The following is a 22,140-nucleotide window of genomic DNA, read 5'->3' as shown; positions in this document are numbered from 1 at the left end:
AGCAATAGAAATAGAAATAGCTGCCATCTCCAGCAGCTATCGCTACAGATGGCAATTACCTTATGCCCATGTGCTGAAACCTTAACATCTGAGTTAATTGGTTTTAAGGACTGCTACCTGCTGGGAGCAGGAGGGCTGGGGGAACCACCCAGCCTAGCAGCCCCAGTGAAGAGGCTGCTGGGGAGGAGAAGGAGTGTCTCAGGCTGGGGCGGTTTAGGGATGAGGGGGGGTCTAAGACTGAGAGAAGTTTGGGGCTGCTGGGAGGGGTGTAAGGCTGGGGGTAGTGTTGGGCTGCAGGGGGAGTCTAAGACTGACAGCAGTTTGGGGCTGCTGAGGGGCTCTAAGGCTGGGGGTGGTTTTGGACCTTATGGGGGGGGGTATTAAAACCTGGCCAAGGGTGAGGTCTGCAGGGCAGGTGGGGGTTCGGGGGAGGACTAACACACTGAACTCTGGAGTTACCCAGGGGTTGGTCCTGCAACCCCTGCAGAACTCAAATTTTCCTACAAGGGGAAGGGAGCCAGGAACCACCAGGGCTGGTCAGTTTCCTGGCTCCCAGAGTGGCAGACCCTGGGAACCAGTGGCAGGCTGGTTCCAGTCTCCCCATGGCTTGCAGGGCCAGGAAACTGATCAGCTCATGGCTGATCAGTTTCACATTTCTACCAGCGCAGGGGAGGGAATCAGGCTAGAGCCTTCTCCCTCTCTTGCCCCAGCAGCAGGGCTGTCAGACAGCTGCATGTCTGAGAGAAGGGAGGAAGAAGGCTCCAGCCGTGGGTCTCCCCGCCTTCCAGCCAGGGACCCAGCGGCTAGCTCATACAAGCAGCGGAAGTTCACTCGCTTAGCGAACAAAGGTAGGTGTGTGTGTCCCTTGTTTTAGCGAGTCCTCATAAGCAAAGTATTCATTAAACGACGGATGAGTGGACACAGTCACCTTCAGAAAACAGCTTTGTGAAAGTCAATCCAGCATTGTGCAAAGATGTTCAGACGTGTCAGATTATAATCATTTCCTTACAGTTCTAAACCCTTTTCTGGACAGCTAGATATCATTATATGTAGGAATTAGGGCTGCCAAAAAAAATTGTGTGTCAATCAGTCGTTGACAGTCCTACATGTGCTGTCCTGCAGAAGTGCAGCCAGACTCCAGGCTCCATGGCTGTGCAAAGCAGCAAACTGAACGCTCCCTCTGAGGCACTGCCGGGGTTAGCAGGCACCGGGCATCACACTTCTCCCTCTCCAACTCCTGCAAAGCGCACACAACTGCCTCCCTCTCCCCAGCGTAGGAGCTGGCATGTGCAGTGTGCATGGGAGAGGGCCTGTGCTGGGTCTCCCCTGCACCTGCCCAGCAACCTGACCCCCTCTGAAAGAGAGGCTCTGCCCCCTCAAACAGGGATCTGGGGTCTCCTCTGCATCTCCCCTATCAACCTGCCTGCCCCAAAGAAAGCCCAACGCCCCAGAATCTGGGGGTCTCCAGTTGCTCCCCCTCATACCTGCCTGAACACCCCCTAAGCAATATTCTGCCCCCTCCCAGGACCTGTGGATCCCCCAGTCTCCCTTAGATGCCTCAGCTCTTTGACAGAGTCTCTGTCCCACCACGCACCTAGGTCTCCCCTTTCCCTGTGAGGTACTCCAGTCCCTTTTGTGAACCTCCCAGAGGAGTCTGAGAAATGGGGACCAGGGTCACCCTTCTCCCATGACAGTGGGGCCATTTCCTGACGCCCTGGCCCTGCAGATGGTCGTCGACCCAGGCCCGGGGGGCGGGGGGGGGTCGACCAGTCCCAGGACTGGCTTCTTATGATTTAACAGAGCAAACACTCACATGATTAATCGCTTGACAGCCCTAGTAGGAACACTACTGCCTAGAGCAGGGGTGAGCAAAGTGGGGGGCAGTCCCCCTTGTGGGGGCATGAAATTTCATAAGGAGGGGGTGCAGCACAATTGGTTGCTGCATCTCAGGTTCATCCTCCCTCATTAAAAATGTTGAAATATGTTACTGTTTTTATCTCTGTATAGACACATTTATATAGCGATCAATAAAGTTTTTACATTCTACACACGTATTTGCTTACACGTGCTAACATTTCCATTGGTTTGGATTACATTAGATAGGCTGGGGGAGCCTGCTAATTGCAGGAGTGAAAAGAGGGGCCTGACGTAAAAATTTTGCTCCCCTCTGGCCTAGAGCACAGAGACCGAAAGCCTTCTAATCAACCTGGTTACTCTTCCTAAACCATCTGTGTGCACCAACACTTAAACCATGCTGTAGCGTCTCTTCAGTGCAGATAAAGTTATCCTGCCCAGCATCAGCTCCCATTTGTTTAATCCTTGTTCCAGATTTCACCATATAATCAAAAGTCAGTCGGCTCTCCCCAGAGCATGGCTCTGCATGCAGTTTACACAAGCTTTTCCCCTCCCATCTCCTGTCAGAGGTGCTGGAATTCTGAGTGGTGCTGCACCCCCACGCTTGAAGTGGTTTCCATCATATCCAGGGTTTATACTGTGGTTCAATGGCTCTCTGCACAACCACCACCCTGCCCATAAAAATTGTTCCAGTGCCTCTCATGAACAGTCATCAAACTGCATGGTTGCTAAATTACCATTATCCACCCCAGGCAGAGGGCACTTCATCAGCAAAGCTATAACGTCTCAAGATTTAGCCCCCTCCCCCGGCTAAGAACTCCCAGGTGGTAATTATTCTATTATCCGCGGAGCTGACCAGAGGTGAAAGTAAGTGGGTGTGCCCTGGTGCACAGTTCCGGCAAGAGCTGGCTGAGCTACAGCAAATGCTAGCCGGGAGCTATTTAAAGAACTAGCAGGGACCAAGGATGCAAGAGAACGGTACCTGTAAGCGCCATTAAGACAGAGTTTTACATGATTACAGTTACAGTCCCCAAACATGAAAGAGATACAATAACATTTATGCACACTAATTCCAGGCTGAAATTACTGGCAAACAAATTTAGAAGATTCTGTCAAGGTTTCAGGACAGACCCTTTGCTGCATTTCTCTGGCACTGCAAAGGCACCAGAAAGCAGCTTGCACTGGCCAGCCCAGAATTCTCCCACTGCGAAGGAGCTCTCAGTTGGTACAATTTACCCTGCCGCCAGTTCCCCCATCTGGCTGCAAAAGAGGGACAGAGGTGAAGCTTGATCAAGGTGCACTTCAGCAACCCCCAAGGGATATAATCACTTGGGACTATTAACAGCTGATAAAGCAACCTGAAAACTGATGTAACCTCTCCTGTGGCAGATACAGATCAACCCAGAGAAACCATGAAACCATAAATGGCCTCCCAGAGGCTGTTCCTGCCTCCCCAGTCAGGTACAAGAACAGAAGAGAATGCAAGCTTTCATAATCGAGCCCAGAGCAACTCAATACTACCATTTCACACAGACAGAGAGAAACACCTTCAATAGGACAGTGATGATTTTGAGTAGAGAACTAATCCTGCTCCCCATCAGGTGCAGCAGGCCTTCCATCCCAGACATAAAAACCTAGGAGTACCTATGTACAATTTCCAAAGGGTAGGAGGAACCTATGGTTCCTAGTTGTGTGCAGACAGCAATTCCGTCAACTTCCTGAATGAACTTTAAGAGCTTCCACCCATCAAGATACAGAAATCCCACAGACTTCAGCCTTTACATACGTAACTTCAACGTTGCAGTAGTACTTGATCGCACAGCTTCCGTGGGATTCTCCCAAGCAGTCTCTGAACGTACACAGGCAGCCAGGATATATGTTGAATCCTAGCTTCAGCTAGGACCTGATATTGGAGAGGCACCCAACATACCATTCCCCTGGCCTCACCACTACTTCATCCAAGCAGAGGACAGTTTTCCATACATTCCACCAGGAAAGCAATCAACAAAAAATGGTTCATCCCTGAAGACTCCTGAACTCCCATAGGTTTTCCCAAATAACAAGGCACAAGTACCAGTGAGTTAGTATAGTAACATTCACCAGATGATCAGTACCACCAACATTTTGACCCCAAGCAACGCACTTCCCCCACATCAAGCAAGATTACCATTGCTTAGAATTGAACTATGGCAGATGAAGTGCTCAGACAGAAAGCTAGAATACCAGCAGAACAAGAGACACCTGGAATCCCTGCACCACCAGCACAAAACTCCTCTTCCAGTCCTACGCTACTACCATACCTCAGGGTACAGGGTTCAGCTTCTACTCAAGCTTTGCCATGTGGCCTGTGATTTGGACAGTGGCTCCCACTGTTTCAGCTATCTGATTTCATGACTCAGCTAATACTTCCACACATTTATCCTACATTAAGGTAACCCTTATATCCAACAGTCTCAGTGAGGTTTCAACCAACCCGAGCACAGCAGTAATATCTGTTGGTGTAAAATAAACATTAACATGTGCTTATTGACCACACAAATGCAGAATTTGTTTACTACCTAATGACAAAAACCTCATTTTGAACCTGAAAAACAAACATTCTTAGGTTTAAAAATTATGAATACAACAGGCAAACAAAGATGTTTTATCTGCCAGGAGCCGAAGACTGAAACCTCAGAATTGCTTCGGATTTTGTATGCTTGCTTTTCTGCAAGAGAGGTCACTAATATGTAAAAGCAGCTAACCCAGTCCTGTAGCAGCTCCACACAGATAACTTCCACTTCAAGTCAATTGAGGTTCTGGGCAATGTGCAGGATTGAGGCCTATGTTATATATCAGTAATGCAAGAAAAATAGAACTTTTAACTCCAGTGTTTGGCATACAAATAAAACAAGAAAAGATTTATTTAAGTCAATACGTCTTCATGATATAAGACCTTAAACAGCTTTTATTACTTGTAAGTCGCACTTTTTTTTGTTTGTTTTTTAAAAACTCACTTCTGTGATTCTGGCACTCTTTTTATGGCTGTGAATCAGAGTATATAACTACATAGAAACTGCTGTCTGTAGTTTGGTATCGTAATAATATTCCTGCCTCAACACTGACAACAAAATCAAAGTAAGGTAAGTTGGATGCATGGCTTATTTTTAAACTACACACAAATAACACGTCAAATATATTCAAAGGGAATTTACAAATAACTTCACCCATTAAAACATCTGAAAGACTGACTAAGTCAAATTTGAGATTTCAACTTGTCATTCACTTTATCTCTAACCTTGAATGGCGATGCAGTGAAACTAGAATTAGAAACATTTACATCTTCAATTTAATCGCTTGAGAAATCTGCCTTACTTTCTCCTGGCCTGTGGCCATCTATATTTGACCTGACAAGTACTAGACACCTTCCCACCTTTAATGGTTTGGCTTTTTCTTACTTAGAACAATTACAGAGAGGTAGCCACGTTAGTCTGTAACTTCACAAAATAAAACAGCAGTCACATAGCACTTTAAAGACTAACAAAATAATTTATTAGGTGATGAGCTTTGTTGAGGTAGACCCACTTCTTCAGCCCTGGAAATAGTGCTGAAAATGAACTTGCATGGTGAATATAGCGCAGAGATAGAAAATTTAAAAAAAATTAAATAAAAACCTGACAAATCAGGAGAGAAAAATTCTCACTTGCAAGCACAGGCCATACCACAGAAATACTAATCCTGGAACGTTCCCTTGCAACAAACCTCGTTGCCAACTGTGTCCATATATTTACTCCGGGGACACCATCACTGGACCTAACCACATCAGTTACAAGATCAGAGGCTCATATTCCTGTACCTCCACCAATGTTATATTTGCCATCATGGGCCAGCAATGCCCCTCTGCTAAGTATATTGGACAGACAGGACAATCACTTGGCCAACGAATGAACTGACAGAAATCAGACATTAGGAATACGAATGCACATAAACCTGTCAGTGAGCATTTCAATGGAATAAGCCACAGTATTAAAGACCTGAGAAGCTGCATCCGACAACAAAGAGACTTTTACATCAGATTACAAAGGGAAACAGCTGAACTGGAATTTATTCTCAAATTGAACACTTTGCTATCTCTATTAAGACCAAGTCCCAATTACCTTACACATCACAAAGACAGCTACCCCATCTCTGATATTCCTAATCATCTCAGGCAAGCCACCTAACTTAATAGATACTTGGAGTAAACACTTTACCCCTCCAGCTGATTTGGTAGTTTTTATTTCATTTCATTTCTCCCTCTCTGTTATATATTCGTCATGCCAGTTCATTTTCAGCACTATTTCCAGATCCAAAGAAGTGGATCTGCACCAAAGCTCAATCACATAATAAATTATTTATTAAAATCATGAGATTCTTAAAAATAAGAATTACTTAGGTTCTGCATATGGAATCTTTAGGAGTCCTCTCTTCAATTTTTCCTCCACAGCCAGAACATACAGAAGCTTACTTTTTCTTATATGAAAGCTGAGGTTACCCCCAAAAATCCCAGGACCCCTGAAGCCAGGACTTTAAAAAAAATGTGGAACTCTCAACAGGACTTGCGAGGCAACCCTGTCAGCAGAACTGAAAATGGCAGTCCTCTCAAACCAGTCGGCCAAATATGTGAAAGCTAAATGCCTCAGGTTTGACGCACCTAAACAAATCCTCTAGCTTTGCAGAGATGTTGAGGCGCAGGTGGATTTAGGACCAGAGGTTCATCCCAAACAACGCTCAAGTGGACTGAGAGCTGTTCTGAGGGGGCAGCGGGGGACTCCCCAGGTACAAGTAGGGATTATAGGTGTGTGGGGCCAAAGTGTACTGTGCTCCAGCAATCCTGAGCCAGCACAAAAGTGGGCAGCAGTGCTGACAATAGCTGTCAGCCCAGGGCCAATGTGGGAGGGCGACCCGGCTCCCTGCCCTCAGAAGGGTCAGGGCTCAGGACAGTCAGTCCTGAGGTCCTCTCCCAACCAGGCATGGAGCAGTGAATCAGCACTCCATGGCATCTCACAGGGGCCCAGAGCTCCTGCCGCTGTTACTGTGGAGGTGGCTGGAAGTCCGGGCCCCTTTGAATTGCTGGGCCCAGGGGCAACTGTCTCTTTTGCCCCCACTTGGCCAACTTGTCCGTAGGTACTGATATACCAGGAGTGGGGTCAGTCCTAGGACAATGGAAGGAAGAAAAGAGCTAAGGGCAAGTCTCACAGCCCAATTCAACCTCAGCAGGGCTTCAGCCAGCAGGTAAGATAGCAGTAGAGACGTTCTCAGACGTTCAGGTTCAAGCTGGAAATCAGCCTCTGAACCCCACCCACCTCCTAAGGCTTCAGAGCAGAACCTAAGCCACAATATCCACATGGCTCTTATTAGCATGCTAGCAAGAGTCCCACTAACACAAATCTGTCCCTCACGCCAAGCAACTGTATAGACATACGCAGAGCAGCCTATAAATGCCTTCGCCTACCTGGCCTCCATACTACACAAAACTGCCTGAGCAGATCTGGGCACAGATTAAAATCAGGCACTAGATATTTAAATGTATGCTCCCAAGGCTGACAATTTGGTGCTAATAGTACATTTAAGAGATATTTACTCTCCTATGCATGTACATTCTTAACTCCCCTTACTACACATATTAGATGTGCATACTAATTAGAGAGGGAAAAAAAGCCATACTGTTTCAAATTCGGACAAGCCATTATAATAAAATCAAGGTAAGAACTCCAATCATTACTTCTTAGCAAGTTTCAACATTGTGATTCACTAGTTGTCTAGTTTCAGTTTTATTTTTATGATACTGATTTTATCTACCAGCAGGACAAAGACCAACGAATTCCTGTTTTGAAACTTCAGCTTTGTCAGGGTGGAGCTCCAGAAAATCCACTTCAATGTGATAAACACTGGAAATCGCATTTGGACCGAGTTTTATACTCTGCTTCTGGTTTGAAATATTTGCACCTCTGTTTCAACAGTGTGCTATTTGGTACGTGGTGGCCACCAAACTAAAGGAAGTTCATGCAAACCCGTCTGTCCTAAACTCAGATTACAAACAGCCTCCTTCACTACTTATCCCCAATTCATTCTGAGCACATTATCCATGCTGCATATTTAGTGAGGCGGGGCACTGTGGGGGAAAAATAGTACATGAGTATGTAATTAAAGACTGTCGTAATCCACATGCACAAAGAGGGCAAGTTAAGGTTGCATGGGCTACCTTAATGTTGGCATTTCCAATCTTTTGACAGCTTCACTTTGCAACCTTAACATTCTTTTAAGGTGGGGAGGGTTCATATAATTTCCGAATAGAAAGAAGCCTGAAAAGAAAGCTTAAACATTTCAATGCATAGAACCCTTTTGAACGCCCAGTTTGGGTCATCAGCAGGGTTTGGTCTTCTACATCCTATAAGTGGAATAACAGCAAAAGGGGATGAGACACACACTTTACCAGTGGCATCATTGCTGGGCTGTCAGCAAATAGCTATGTAGAGCTCCGAGTTCCTCCCCTTCTCTCCTGTGCTCCTATTGAGCCACTGTCTCCCTGCTGCTCTGTTCCTATTTATCCCACACACCTACATTGTGACTCCTGGTTCTTTTCTCCTTCCATCCCAGTACTATCCATCTCCACATACCAGCTGTCACCCATCCTCTGACTCTTGCAACTAGGGCTGTCAATTAATTGTAATTATCGTGTGAATTAACTCAAAAAATTAAGTACCATTCATCATAGTTTTAAATCACACTATTACACATATTATGAAAAATAGTGAATATTTTGGATGTTTTTCCACATTTTCATATATGTTCTCTGTTGATTTGATTTCAATATTTGATTACAAATATTTTCACGGGGAAAATGAATAATATTTTTCAATTCTTCTTATTTGCAATGTCACCTGAAAGTGAGAACTGGAATTTGCAGGGCACTTTTTGAGCTTCTCAGCAAAATGGTAGCCTGTGTTAATAACAACAAAAAAAGTACAATGTATTTTTATGTAATCTTGTTCTCTGAAATAGCTGAAGCATTTTAGTTGAAACTTTCAATTAAAAAAAAAAATTATTCTGAGGTAAATATCTGGTATGAAATGGACAAAGTTTAGGAAAGTTACGGGAAACTGAAAACAAGATCCATAATGGGAGGTACTAGGCACCAAATATATAGGTAATGTTATCAACTCCAATAATAAAGTGGAGTCTGATTTATAATCGGTGTGTACAAAGGTTTAAAAGAATATAGTTTTTGCCATTTTCTTAATTTGATACTCGTCAATTCATAAACAACTGAACAATACCAAAATGTACTATCCCCTTCCCAAACAAACCCTGCATTGTCACTCCAATTTCCTTCGCCATGCCTTAAATATTCCTCTTAGACTGTACGCTGTTTGGCAGTTGGGATGGTCTTTTTGTCTTTCACAGCACCAAGCATTATGTGTTTCTGATCCTTGACTAACATCCTAGGTGTTGTGGCAATACAAACAGCGGTATTTATCTAGACCAGTGAATCTGTTTTTAATTTTCCTGCAAGAAATAATTTACTTTTCAAAGCAAATGCAACTTTCTGCTCAATGTGTTCCCTGTCTCTCCATCAGCAGCAAATGCACAGGGAATAGTTGATTTAACAGATTCTAGTGACAAGAATGGCTCTTTAACTCAACATGTGTGTACTTATTTTAGCAATATGGGTCAATCTCTGCTCTCAACCAAGATGGCTGTTGTGCCATAAACACAAAGTTTAATAAAACAACAAGATAACTGATTTTAAATCCTTAGATTTAGTTGGTAATGAGTCCCACACTGAAGTAGAATTTGGTTTGAAATTCACCTGTCCTTCCACACGTAGAGCTCTACGTGGATTTTAAAAAAAAAAATGGTATCCACATCAGTATCTGCAAAAATGATCCACAGGTATCCGCATCCATATCCATGGATGAGGATACCTGTGGATATAAAGCAGATACCTGCAAAATTTGCAGGGTTCGAGATACAAAATTTCTAATCCATAGCCGCATCCTTATCTGCAAAAAAGAGCCGCAGATATCCAGATCCACAGATGTAAACACCCACAGATATAAAGCAGAGAGCTGTGGATTCGCAGGGTTCTACCCATGGGATCCTATCTTCCATGTCACCTTTTGACTCCCAGTGAAGTTAGCACCTGAAAGAAGTCCTGTTGGCAAGACAGTACCTAGGAGAGTAAGAAGGGTTTTATATAACTCCCTCCTCCCTGCATAAAGGAAAGGAAGAGATGCAATGCAGTTCGGTCCAGAGTTTTACAAGTACTTATTCATATTGGCTCCTAAATACCTATATCCCTTTTGAAAACAAGACTTAAGCTCCTATATCAGTTAGGCATTGCAACATGGAACACAGCAACAACTATTTTTAAACATCTGGGACTTAGTCCTAAGGTTAAGGGGAGGGTGATTACAGCCACCCACCACCCCCAACCCCTGCAATCCTAATGAGAATTAACAGTGTTAGCAAGTCCTCCTCTTTTCATCATTTAAATCCCTCTCCACTGTTTCCATTCTGCATATAGTTAGAGCCAACCTGTATATAAAAATCAATTGACTTTTCCTCCCTCCTTTCCCTGCAGTCACCTGTTTGGGAAGTATTATGGACAGAGATGGAGAAAACAAACAAGGCTATCAATGGCAGAACAGGGAAAGCAACAGCTGCATTCAAGACTCTTTGTCCCATACAGAGATCACAAAAAATATCTGCAAAGGTGAAACTGCAGCTCTTCAACACAAACGTGAAAAGTGGGCTCCTGTATGGATGCGAGACCTTGCATACGAAAAAGTCTTCAATTCACATGCTACAGACATTCATAATAAGATGCCTGAGGTACATCCCAGGCCCTGGGGCAACTGCCCCCTTTCCCCCACCCTGTCAGCAGGCCTGCCTAAATATTTAGAAAGCACCCATACATAGTGGTGCTCTCATCACTAAAAATTATTTGAGTCCGATACTTTGCTTCTGTACACTCAGAGTGTATTCTCGGCCTCAAAAAAGAAAAGCCTCCAACGTAGACTATCCAGCTCTGGAGTTCACCAGCTGCTCAGCTCTCAGCGCTTTATGTAAAGCTTTTTGTTCCAGTTTCACTAAAAGTGGAGCCACCAATAAAAACATTTCAGGCTGAATTTCTGTAAATGCCTTTTTGGATAGTTAAGTTAAAATACAGTGTTCTATGGCTGCTACCTTGAGTGGGAATGTTAAAACAGAGATGGGCTGTGATTAATGTATTGCATTTCAGGGAATGGAAGCCACCACGTTTTATCTACACATTTACATCTGCAAGCGCTGTGCTGATTGAAAGATCAATACAAATACCTAAATACAATATGTATTATGGGTTGTGTTTAAGTGGGAATACATATTTGTCAGAAGTGCAACGTACCACATAGCTGAAAATAATACATAATAGGCCAAGTTCTATTTTGGTTACACAGTGTAAATTTACAGTAACTCCACTGATCAGAGCAGAATTTGAATCACTCATTTTACACTAGGAAAACCTACAAAACAACAAAGTCATAGAGCCTTTAATATATCAGCAAGAAGAAAGTTCTTAAATCAGCATCTGCATCACCCTCAAAACCAGCATCTGCATTAGCACTCAGCATGAAGGTCAATGATCAAGACAGCCTGGAGAATAAAATACCCTGACTCCAGACTCATGTTTTCTGGCAAATTGCAGTTTAGCCTCCCTTTTTGGGTGCTGTTAGCCTTGATAAAATTGTGCCTGCAAAATCAGTTAGGGGTAAAATTCTAAGTACCTGTACCGCTTGTGTAGCTGGCGGACATGATGCCACCTTATGCCAAAGCCCCTAGGCCTCACTGAACATTGACAAATACATACCTGGAAAGTATTTGGCTCACCTGTGTCTCAGTATCATTAAAATAAATGCATGAGTTATAAAACCGTGTCCAGACATTACGGACTGTTGGTAGGATGCTGCATATACTAATCGTAGTAGCAATATCCTATCTTATAAGATAACATTTAAATATTTGCTCTGAGACTATCAAAAACGTTTGCTAAGACTGTAATCAAGAAGCCTGAGCAAGTGTGAAATACTAGTTCACCACAAGCAGTGTCACCTCCCCAACAAAAGGCACACAGACACCTGTCAAACCACTGTGGAACATCAGTGAATAAGGCTTTGCTGACTGATTCAGCCAAACCCCTGCATAGGATATATGCAACGCCCCTCACCCCATCACAGCATGAATGCTGGGGGAGGGAATAAGAATCTCGGCTAAGCAGAAAACATTATCACTTTGCTGTTTGGAATTCAGAGACAGCAACATTTTTAAGTATGAGCAAGGGATCCCCAAGCTGCTCGTCGTAGGTTAGCCAGAAAAAGCATTCATAGTTTACATACTATAGCAGCTTCTATTATCTTTTTGTACCCAGGACTGTATATCATTTGTGTGTTCACATTTACCTGCTTTCACTTTGTAATCAAGTCTTACTTCTTTTTCTTAGGGCAGGTGTACTGTAGGGGTGCAGTCAAGACACTGCTATGCCAATAGAAGAGCTTCTCCCATAGTAGTTAATCCACCTCCATAAGAGGTAATTGTCTCCCATGGATGTAGCTATTTCCCATGGAGATGGTGCTTTCTGTACTCAAAGTCAATGCATTACTCAGAGGTATAGACTTTTATAGTGCAGATCTGACCATAGTTAAATAGTTACATTGTATTATATGATTGGATGTACGCATTGCATTTGGTTTGTGATCTGAAGTGCCCTTGACCTGGAGTATGTGATTGGTCCCGTGGAACTGGGAGTAACCTAAATATTGCTGAAATTTTTGGTATAAAAGGGACTAATCACAAAGGCAGACTTGCCTGAGTAGGAACAGACTGGAGCGCACAGGGGGACTGACTCTGACTCCATGTAAAGGTTGTTAGGTGCTTGAGGAGTTCACACCTGATGTTTAGCAGTGAAATCCAAGTAGAGAACTCACAACTGGTTTGGATCCTCTTTCTTGACAGCTGGAGTTAGGTTCCCAGACCTGATGAAGAGTTCTGTATAAGCAGAAAAACTTCTCTCGCACCAGCAAAAGCCGATTGAATAAAAAGATAGTCTCACCTACTTTGCCTTGAGGTTGGCACTCATCCCATGAGCTGCTGTAGCCAGCTTGATGTCACTAATTACCAGACTGACACCTGATGCTGATTTGCCTCTCATCCTAAATATTAACAACATTTCTCCAGTTCACAAAAGAAGAATAAAACTTAGTCAATAAAACAGGCCAGTGCACCATGTGTCTCACCGATCACTCACATTTTCAGACTGTGAATGAGGACGAGGCGAAAGCAGGAATAGCACAGTGTGTGGCATGTACGCTACATTAACAATCATTAAGCACTTCTGGTCACTATCACTAACTTCTCTCAGGCCACCAGCACTACTTATTTTAATTTGCATGGTCTTCATAGCATTCAAGCTAGTGCTGTTCCACAAATACTCACTTGTCCACTTGACCTTCTCACGCCACAGAATCCAACCAATGCAGTCTATGCATGACGCACACATTCAATGAAGCCATGTCATGTTAAATGTGAGTCTTACAGAGCCTGGCTAAAGGTATGCAAGGGATTTTATGAAAGAAGTAGGATACCGGTCAAAAGGAGCTAACAGAAGCAGTGACAGGCAACATAAACAGCCAGCTCAAGGAAGAAGTACACATATGCTGAAATGCAACACCATTTTCACTCTTCTCTGAGGAGTAAACCCTGCCCCCGCACATCAGGAGCTAACTTTCAGGCAGTACACTCCACAATGATATTCCACGAGGTCTCCAGCTGCAGTCGTACACAGCAGCTTTATGGAGGCAAGACAGGAACACAGTCAGAAATCCAGTGGCTAAGGACTCTATAAGCCAAAACTTCCCACCCAGGAGCCTAGGAGTGGGCACTTTCTCCCACACTACACCTCCACCTCAATATCTGCCCTGCCCACCCCACTCCCACATGCACTTTATCTTCTCAATGTACCAGAAGACTAGAGAAATTTAATTCTCCGTTCACAAAAACACGTTCAAAATATGTTATTCCAATTTTACTCAACACATGGAAGATTGGTCTCATGGTCAAGGCACTGAAGCAGGAATTAGGAGACATGGGCTCATCTCAGCTCTAATAAAATGTGATCAACACCTGATACCCATTGAAATCAACTCCTTTGAGGATTTGAGGCCTCAGTCCCTCTGTCCCTCAAAAACTACAGAAAGTAACCATATTTTTCTCACACGCTTCGTATGTCTTATGCCAGGCCTACACCAAAGGGGAAGGTCAAATTAAGACACACAACTCCAGCTATGGTAATTATATAAATGGAGTCTATGTAACATTAATTCAAGCTTCCATACCATTTCCACTTGCTCTTTATGAGGGGTAGGAGCACTGGCACTATGGGGACACTTATGAGTGCAATTTAGCACAGGCCTACAAGGTGCGCGAAACCAAACTCATGGGGCAGGGGAGGAGAAAGAACAACCACAGCAGCACTGATCTTCCCCGTAAGAAGGACGAACGTGCCCTTAGCTCCTGGCATCACAAGCTCTTCAGACAGGAACTTTCTCTTACTATGTATCCATACAACTCCTAACACGAGGGGGCCACGATCTTTGAAGAATCCACCAAGCAGTACTAGAATACAAACAACAACAACAAAAAGAAAACGTTTTTCTGAGATTTTCTCTGAATCTAAATTGCAGAGCTAGCTGGGAAAAAAATGTTGGTAGAGCACTTTTCTGTGGAAAAACCCCAGTTTCATCAGAATCAAAATGTTTCATGGGAATATATCAAATTTAGGCAATTCATTTCAATAGGAACAGTCAAAATATTTATTTTGACAAATTCTAAATCAATTCATTTCACTTCCATTTTCATGTTATGCTGAAGCATTATTTGCACTATTACATTTATACCTTTATTTTAAAATAGAAATTATACATATAAGTTAAAAAAATAAAATTGAAAATATTATTGAAACAAAATGTTTTGATGGTCCCAAATTGAAAATTTTCAGATTTTTCACTTTCTGGGAAATTTCAGGTTTTTTCTGGGTTTGGAATCTAAAAAAAAATTGTTATATACTTTCCCATGGAAGTGAAATTCTCGTTCACAGGTAGCTATACTATATTGTAATGTAGACTTGTTAATGTGTACACTGGGGCTTCATTTTTAAAATAATAAAACCATCAGGCAGAAGGAGGAGCCTAAATGGAAAGGTAACTCTAATACTGTACCCATTATCTGCATCTGAGTGCCAGAGCCCCTAAATTATCATTAGCTTATCAGCTCCATCCCCACTGCAAGTGCACAATACATTTTTCTAGGATCTGGGCTGTGCCAAGCATTAAACTGATCCCACACTTGCCCTTAATTGCTTGTCCTTGAATTTCTGATTTTTAGGTTTCCTCAGAGAAATGGGGCTGTAAAAAGTATTGCCTCAGCAAACAAACAGAAAAACCCATGAAACTGAGTAGTCACTTAAAGCCTCCATTCCTCAGACAAATTTATTTGTATCATTCAACTTCCTAAAGAGTAATGTCCGTTTATGTGACAGACCTCCCTGTTTAGACAGGAACTCTGAGAATTTACATCTTCTTTATAGATGTGCCACATTTGTGCTTTGTTTAAAGAAACAATTAGCCTGTGGCAGCTTAAAACAAAATGGAATCCAGTCTCTTCTTTACAATCACCATATTTGGGCTGGTTTTAAAGTTACTACAACTGCATTAGGCTACTCGGAGGACTAAATAATAATCAAGCCACCAAGTTGTAATGTACTATACTGACACTGAAAACACTGAAATACATAGCTACCATTTGCTATCCAGTCACTGCAGTGGCAAAATGTTAAAATGAGGACCCAAATCAGTCCACAGCTTACTCCCTGCTTCCTCCAGACACATAAGAAGCACCTGTTTATCAAAGAGGCTCTGTTGCTCTGGGGGATGGAAGAAAGATCTGGGAGAAAGTTAGGGACAGAGCTCAGGAACAATCACACTCTACTGCAAGCTGGACAGGTTTCCTCACAGAATTCTTACCAGAGATTATTCCTAGGGAAACCACCCTTCTGTGGCTGCTCCCAGTCCAAAGAGAATGACTGCAGTCACTGCCATTCAACATATTATACAGCCTCATAACTTTACCATTCCCAGTCTGCTCCACATCTCTCATAACACCCCAAAGCCACTCAACCAAATTTAGTCCAGCTCCTCCCATGCCAAACCTCCCCACAGCAAACTACTGTTTCAGAGGGAGGGGAAAAATGCTTTAAATCGAAGTCACCAACAGAAAAATCATCCCATTTGAGACATTTTTACCACTGTGATACACCTGAAGCCCTGGCAATAACACAACCAAGTCAACAACAAGAAGTTCTAACGCAAAAGGAATATAGTTCATGCAAAAACAGGCAGAGACATTCAATTATTTGAAGGTCGAGAAAACTGGACAAGTTTTTAGTTGTAACTGAAAATTCCAAGACAGTCAGCAAAAGAGAGACATGAAATGAATACCAAGAAGTGGAAAAACATTAAATTTAGACAGGAATGCATCATGGAAAGATAAAGCAGCAGAAATGTAGGACTTTAAAGACTAACAAAATTATTTATTCGGTGATGAGCTTTCGTAAGACAGACCCACTTCTTCAGATCAATCATGAAAGAAAGATCAGATCTGCAGAAAAGGACCTGGGAGTTGTAGTGGACAAGAAGCTGGACATGAGTCAACAGTGTGCCGTTGTATCCAAGAAAGCTAATGGCATATTAGGTTGCATCAAAAGGATTGTTGCCAGTAGATCCAAAGAAGTGATTATTCCTCTTTATTCGGCCTTGGTGAGGCTGCATTTGGAGTAGTGTCCAGTTTTGGGCCCCCAATTATAGGAAGAATGTGGATACACTGGAGAGGGTCCAGCGGAGGGTGACCAAAATAATTAGGAGGCTGGAGCATATGACTTATGAAGACAGCTTGAGGAATTGGGACTGTTTAGTCTGCAGAAGAGCAGACTGAGGGGGGACTTGATAACAGCCTTCAACTTACTGAAGGGAGGCTGCAAAGAGGCTGGAGAGAAGCTGTTCACAGTGGTCACGGATGGCAGAACACAGAACAATGATCTCAAGTTGCAGTTGGGAATGTCCAAGTTGAACATTAGAAAAAACTTTTTCACTAGGAGGGTGGTGAAGCATTGGAATGGTCTACCCAGGGAAGTAGTGGAGTCTCCATCCCTGGAGGTGTTTAAGTCTCGCCTTGACAAAGCCCAAGCTGGGCTGATCTGATGGGTTTGGTCCTGCTTAGAGCAGGGAGCTGGACTCGATTGCTTTTTTAGGTCCCTTCCAACTCTATTGTGCTATGAAAGATGTTTGCAAGCAGATGAAGTGGGTGAATACAAAGATGAACTGTATGAAAGACACTGAACTCTAGCTGCCTTCCTATACCCTTAAAGAGCTAAGTGAGACAAAAAAAAAAAAAAAAAAAAAAAAAAAAAAACACACAGAAACTAATCATGAATGTTGCCACTTTGTCCTTACTTAACCCCAAAGTTTTCTGGCATAAAAGTCTCAGAATATAGGCAGTCTTACAAACATTCTACAACACTTATGCACAATGGGATGAATTAGCAGAGGAGGAAGTCACAGGCGCAGCAGCAAATTTTGTAATCTTCCACTGGCACAGATTAGACCTTAAGTCTTAGTTTGAATATAGTTCTTGGCATTTTAAATATTCACTATTTAAAGAACAATCTATCCTGTAACTCTTAGGTTTGGAGCTGCTTTGTTTCCAATATGTGCCAAAGGAATCACTGTGGTTCATACAAACCAGAAGATCTATTTGTAACAGTAGATCATTAAATACATTTGCTTTGGACTTGCTACAGAAATCCCTGGCACTGTTTTGCCTCTCCTGCGGACACCAGTGGGGACTACCACTTTAGACATGTCCCTATAACAATGCTAGTTTTAGGGAAATGTATTACAATTTGTCTGTGTTGGATATTTTTAAAAGTAAAACTTAAAGGATGATCCAAAACACTGAGACTAATGACAACTTCTGAAAAAAAGCTACTTCTGTATCATCCACAAGAAACTGATCAATGTTAAAAACAGAAAAGACTAGGCAAATCAAATCCACCATCAAACGGATAACCAAGCACAGCTGAAGCATTTTTAACAAGGTTAGAAAGTTAGTTAGAAAGGGAAGCAAGATTCCTTATTTTGTGATGCCTACAATAATACTGCAAGCGTAAGTGTATAATAAACTATTTCCATATCTCAACAGAACAAGAACACTTAAGTTATTAGAATCTAGAAGAGGGGTGGGCAAGATAGGCCCCAGGGAGCAAATCCCACCCCCAAACCCTTTAATCCAGCCAGCAGCAGGCCCCTTGGGCTGCAGATAGGGTAGAGATTCAAGTGCTGCCCCCACCCACTCAGAAAATTCTCATCCTATTGGCTGGAAACCAGCTAATGGGAGCTGAGAAATTGTGCTGCACCATCCCATTCCCAGCAAAATTTTTTAGCTCCTATTGGCTGGATGCCCAAAACTGACCAATGGGGACTGATCAATTTTGATGAGGGTAGGCACAGCGCAGCACAACTTCTCATTTCTCATTGGGCAGTTTCTGGACAATAGGAGCTGAGAGTTGCCGGTTCAGGAATGGAGTCTCAGGGTTGTACTTCCTATTGGCTGCAGGGGCAGCATAAGACGACACACATACCCCCCAGCCTAGCCAGCCACATGGAACAGTTTTTGGGCTGAGATTACTGCTGCCCAGGAGCTGCATAAGTAAGTGCTTTCTGGTCAGTCTGCTTCTGGCACCACATCCTAATTCCCTCTCAGACCCTGCATTCCCTCTTGTACCCCTCCTCCAGAACAGAATCCTCTCCTGCACCCATGCCCACTCCTGGACCCTTCACTCTAATACCCTGTCCTGGTCACAACCCCCTCATTCATCCAGACCCTCTCAAACCTCCCACTGTCTCCTGCACCCTAGTCCCCTACCCCAAGCTCCCTCCTGCACCAAACCTCCCTCCCAGACCCTAAACCTGCTCTATACAAAAGTGCAGCCCTGGACCACCTACAAAACCTTGGAATGGCCCCTCATCTCCACACATTTCCCATCCCAGATCTAGAACCTAGGACTTACTCTGTTGACACTACCATGTTGTCTGACCAACACCTCCAAGGTGCTCTCAGAGGTGGGTCTAGACTCTCCAAATCTGGAGCCTATGAAGTTCTGAAGAGGCACAGAATAAAATCCTGGCCCACTGAAATCCACAGCTTGGCCATTTCCATGGATCTAGAGGGGCCTCTCACACAGGCTCAAACCCAGGAGGTTCTGGCTGCTTCTGGGTTCTGGGAGTCCTTGAAACTCTAGCTGGTGACTTCCACCAGCCCCGAGATACTGAACTGCAACCGGCTGGTGGATTTCAGGTGCTAGCGGTTTCATTATTAAAAGGCTCGCATGACAAACAGCTGCCAGAGAATGCATCTTCCAGGCGTTTGCGCGCCGCCAGGAGTGGGGCCGACCGCCTGCCTGCGACTAGCAAAGGTGACTCCGTAACAAGAGCCCCCAGGAGGCTCTGCCGCCTTTTGGCTAGAACAGGCCTAACTTCTCGTTCTAAGGGGAACGCGTTCTCCTTTCCCGGCGCGGCTCCCGCAGCTTAGGGGGTAGGGCCACTCTCACGCCGGGGCCCGATCAGCGGCCAGGGAAGCGGGCTGGGGCGAGACGGAACCCGAGGGAGCGCCGAGGCGGAGCCGCCCTTGCCAGCGCGGCGGCCGGGGCGCCCCACTTCCCCAGGCCCTTTCGAGAACTTGGCGGATCACTTCCTACTTCGCTCGCGCTCGCTGCAGGAGGCTGCGGGGCTGCCGCCGCGCTCCTCTCCCCCCGCGGCTTCCTGTGCCGCAGCCTTCCCGGCTCCCGCCGCGGCGCTGCCCCGCGCCCAGATGTCAGCGCCCGCCCGGCCGCTCCTTACCCCAGGGTGCTGATGAAGCCGCTGACGGAGCCTTCCGCGTAGAGGGACACGATGTCCCCGATGTACAGAAAGCTGGACATCTTGTCAGACATGGTGGCTCATCCCCCCCGCGCCCCCCGCTCACGGAAAGCCCGGGCCGGGCCGGGGCAGCGCTCCCGGCTCGCAGGCGAAGCGGCTGCAGCTGCCTCCCGCCGGCCGGAGCTTGGCATGAGCCTCCCGCTGCCCTCGCCTCGCCCCGCCGCCGCCGCCGCCGCCGCCGCCCCCTAGCGACGTCCTGCCTCAGTTCCCCGGCGCTCGCAGCGCCGCTTCTCCCACTGAACTTTCGCACGGGCGGCTTCGCTTCCCATTGAGCGCCCGCGGGGAGGGGCCCCCGCAGCCGGCCCCGCCAATCAGAGCGCGGCGCCGCTGGGGGCCGGGCAAGGAGATACAGGCGCTCGACGGGCAACAAGGGGCAGTCTCCGGGCGCTGGTGGCTCGGCCGCGGGGAGCTTCCCCCAGCGCCGGCCGGAGGCGGTGTCAGCTGCTCTCCTCGCCTGGGCTGGCCCGATCCCCTGTGCAGGGCTGGGGTTCCTGCGCTGCCTGTGTCACCCGCCCTCAGCCCCTGGCTTCTCGGTGGCCCACGCGGACAGTGGGCAGAGCCCCCTTGCATAGGTATTGGGCTCTGGCTCACCTCGTGGGCACGCTAGCTTCAGCTGCAGCCGCTGGCCTGCTTTGACAGCACCAGCCAGAAACGTTCAACAGGTGAGTCCAGTGTAAGAGCTGCCCTGTACGAATTGTGTATCTGTAAAACAACAGGGAGGTAGCCTAGTTAGTCTATATCTTCAAAAACAAGTCCTGTGGCACCTTATAGACGAACAGCTCTTTTGGAGCATAAGCTTTCGTGGGCAAAGACAGGCTTCATCAGATGCATCTGATGAAGCGGGTCTTTGCCCACAAAAGTTTGTGCTCCAAAAGATGTTGGTCTATAAAAGGTCCATAGGACTTCTTGTTGTGTTTGTAAAACAACAACAGTCTTCAACCTGCATACAACCACAAGAGGTTCCATCAGGATGTCATAAAACCGCAGCAAGTACCTGTGTATATGGTGTATAACTGTATAACATACATTTGTATATTTAAATATGAAACATTTGTATATGTTTATAATAAATATACCACTGCCTGCTTGCCTACCTATGTACCCACTGGTACAGAATAAATATCCACAACACTTTCCCTAGGCATTACCACTGAGCATAAGTGACTAGTGGTAAACCACTGCCCTCTATGGCCCTGCCCAATTGTTAATTACTGGATGGAGTGCTTCCACACGCATCCTGCCTGTCTCCTTGGATGACCATTCCCGCACCCTCACAGGCACCAAGCACCACTACCTTGCTTCTTAGTGTTTGACACCACACTCCTAACTTATAGAACACATCCGTCTGGGATAGGCGTGAAAAGAGGAAATTGGGAGTGTTACATGTAATTTTCTCCTACTCTGCTCTTTTTCAGGTTGCCTCATTCTCTCTCAGGCATCAGCAGTTCCAGAGCACTTAATTTGATCCTCCATTTCATATGATGCAGACCTCAAGCACCAGATCACTATTATTGAAAATAACTTCTCTTGGTCACACAAAAAACCATTGCAATCTTTTGCAGGTTAGTATATAGCAGTTCTCACTACTCCAAGGCTATAGTGTCTCTCTTCTCTCCCTTTTAAATCTTTTTATTCTGGGGGTCAGAAAACTTTCCAAGACAGAGTGCTTAAATTTGACCCTTTGACCTCTGTGTACAGTCCAAGTGCCAGTGTTACTTTTTAAAGTCACTAACACAGTAGAGCCCTGACTTCTGCAGGGGTTACATTCTCACAAACCCCACATAAGTCAAATTTCCCACTCAGTGTGGGGAAGCCAGGAAGCTGATGAGGGCACGAGCCCTGTTCAGTTTCCTGGCTCCAGTGAGTGGAAGGGAGTTGGGGACCAAGTGGCAGCTTGGTTCCCCGATCCCTTCCGCTGACGGGAGCTGGGAAACTGTGTTTTCTGGCTCCTGCCACTCTGGGAGCCAGGCATGGCTTCTCCCCGGCTTCTCCCAGCTGCAGGAGCCGGGGGGGTGCACAGCCACAGAGTGGCTTCATGTTGTGCTTAATGCACATTAGTGCAAGTTAAGTGCAACTCAAAGTCATGCATTTTGGGGGTTTACTTTAGTCCTACTTACAACAGCTTCATTAATAAATAAACAGTAAAGCTCCGCATCTTAATTTAGGTTGTGGTTGGTAGCATTAGCTGGTCTTGTTAATC

The 22,140-nt window shown here is 45.1% G+C and overlaps 1 protein-coding gene across 1 annotated transcript in view; it reads right to left on the bottom strand.

Annotated features, from left to right (window-relative positions):
* The window catches only part of ITPR2 (inositol 1,4,5-trisphosphate receptor type 2), a 340,554-nt gene extending 320,486 nt beyond the window's left edge, over positions 1-20,068 (bottom strand). Inside the window, exon 1 of the mRNA XM_075004401.1 lies at positions 19,863-20,068. Within this exon, the coding sequence (XP_074860502.1) occupies positions 19,863-19,954 (92 nt within the window). The 5' untranslated portion in view covers positions 19,955-20,068. The remainder of the gene's footprint in view (positions 1-19,862) is intronic.
* Positions 20,069-22,140: the final 2,072 nt, after the last annotated feature.

The sequence above is a fragment of the Carettochelys insculpta genome, chromosome 1 (genome assembly GCF_033958435.1).
Source record: "Carettochelys insculpta isolate YL-2023 chromosome 1, ASM3395843v1, whole genome shotgun sequence".
Classification (NCBI taxonomy): domain Eukaryota; kingdom Metazoa; phylum Chordata; order Testudines; family Carettochelyidae; genus Carettochelys; species Carettochelys insculpta.
This window is presented reverse-complemented; position numbering and strand designations above follow the sequence as displayed.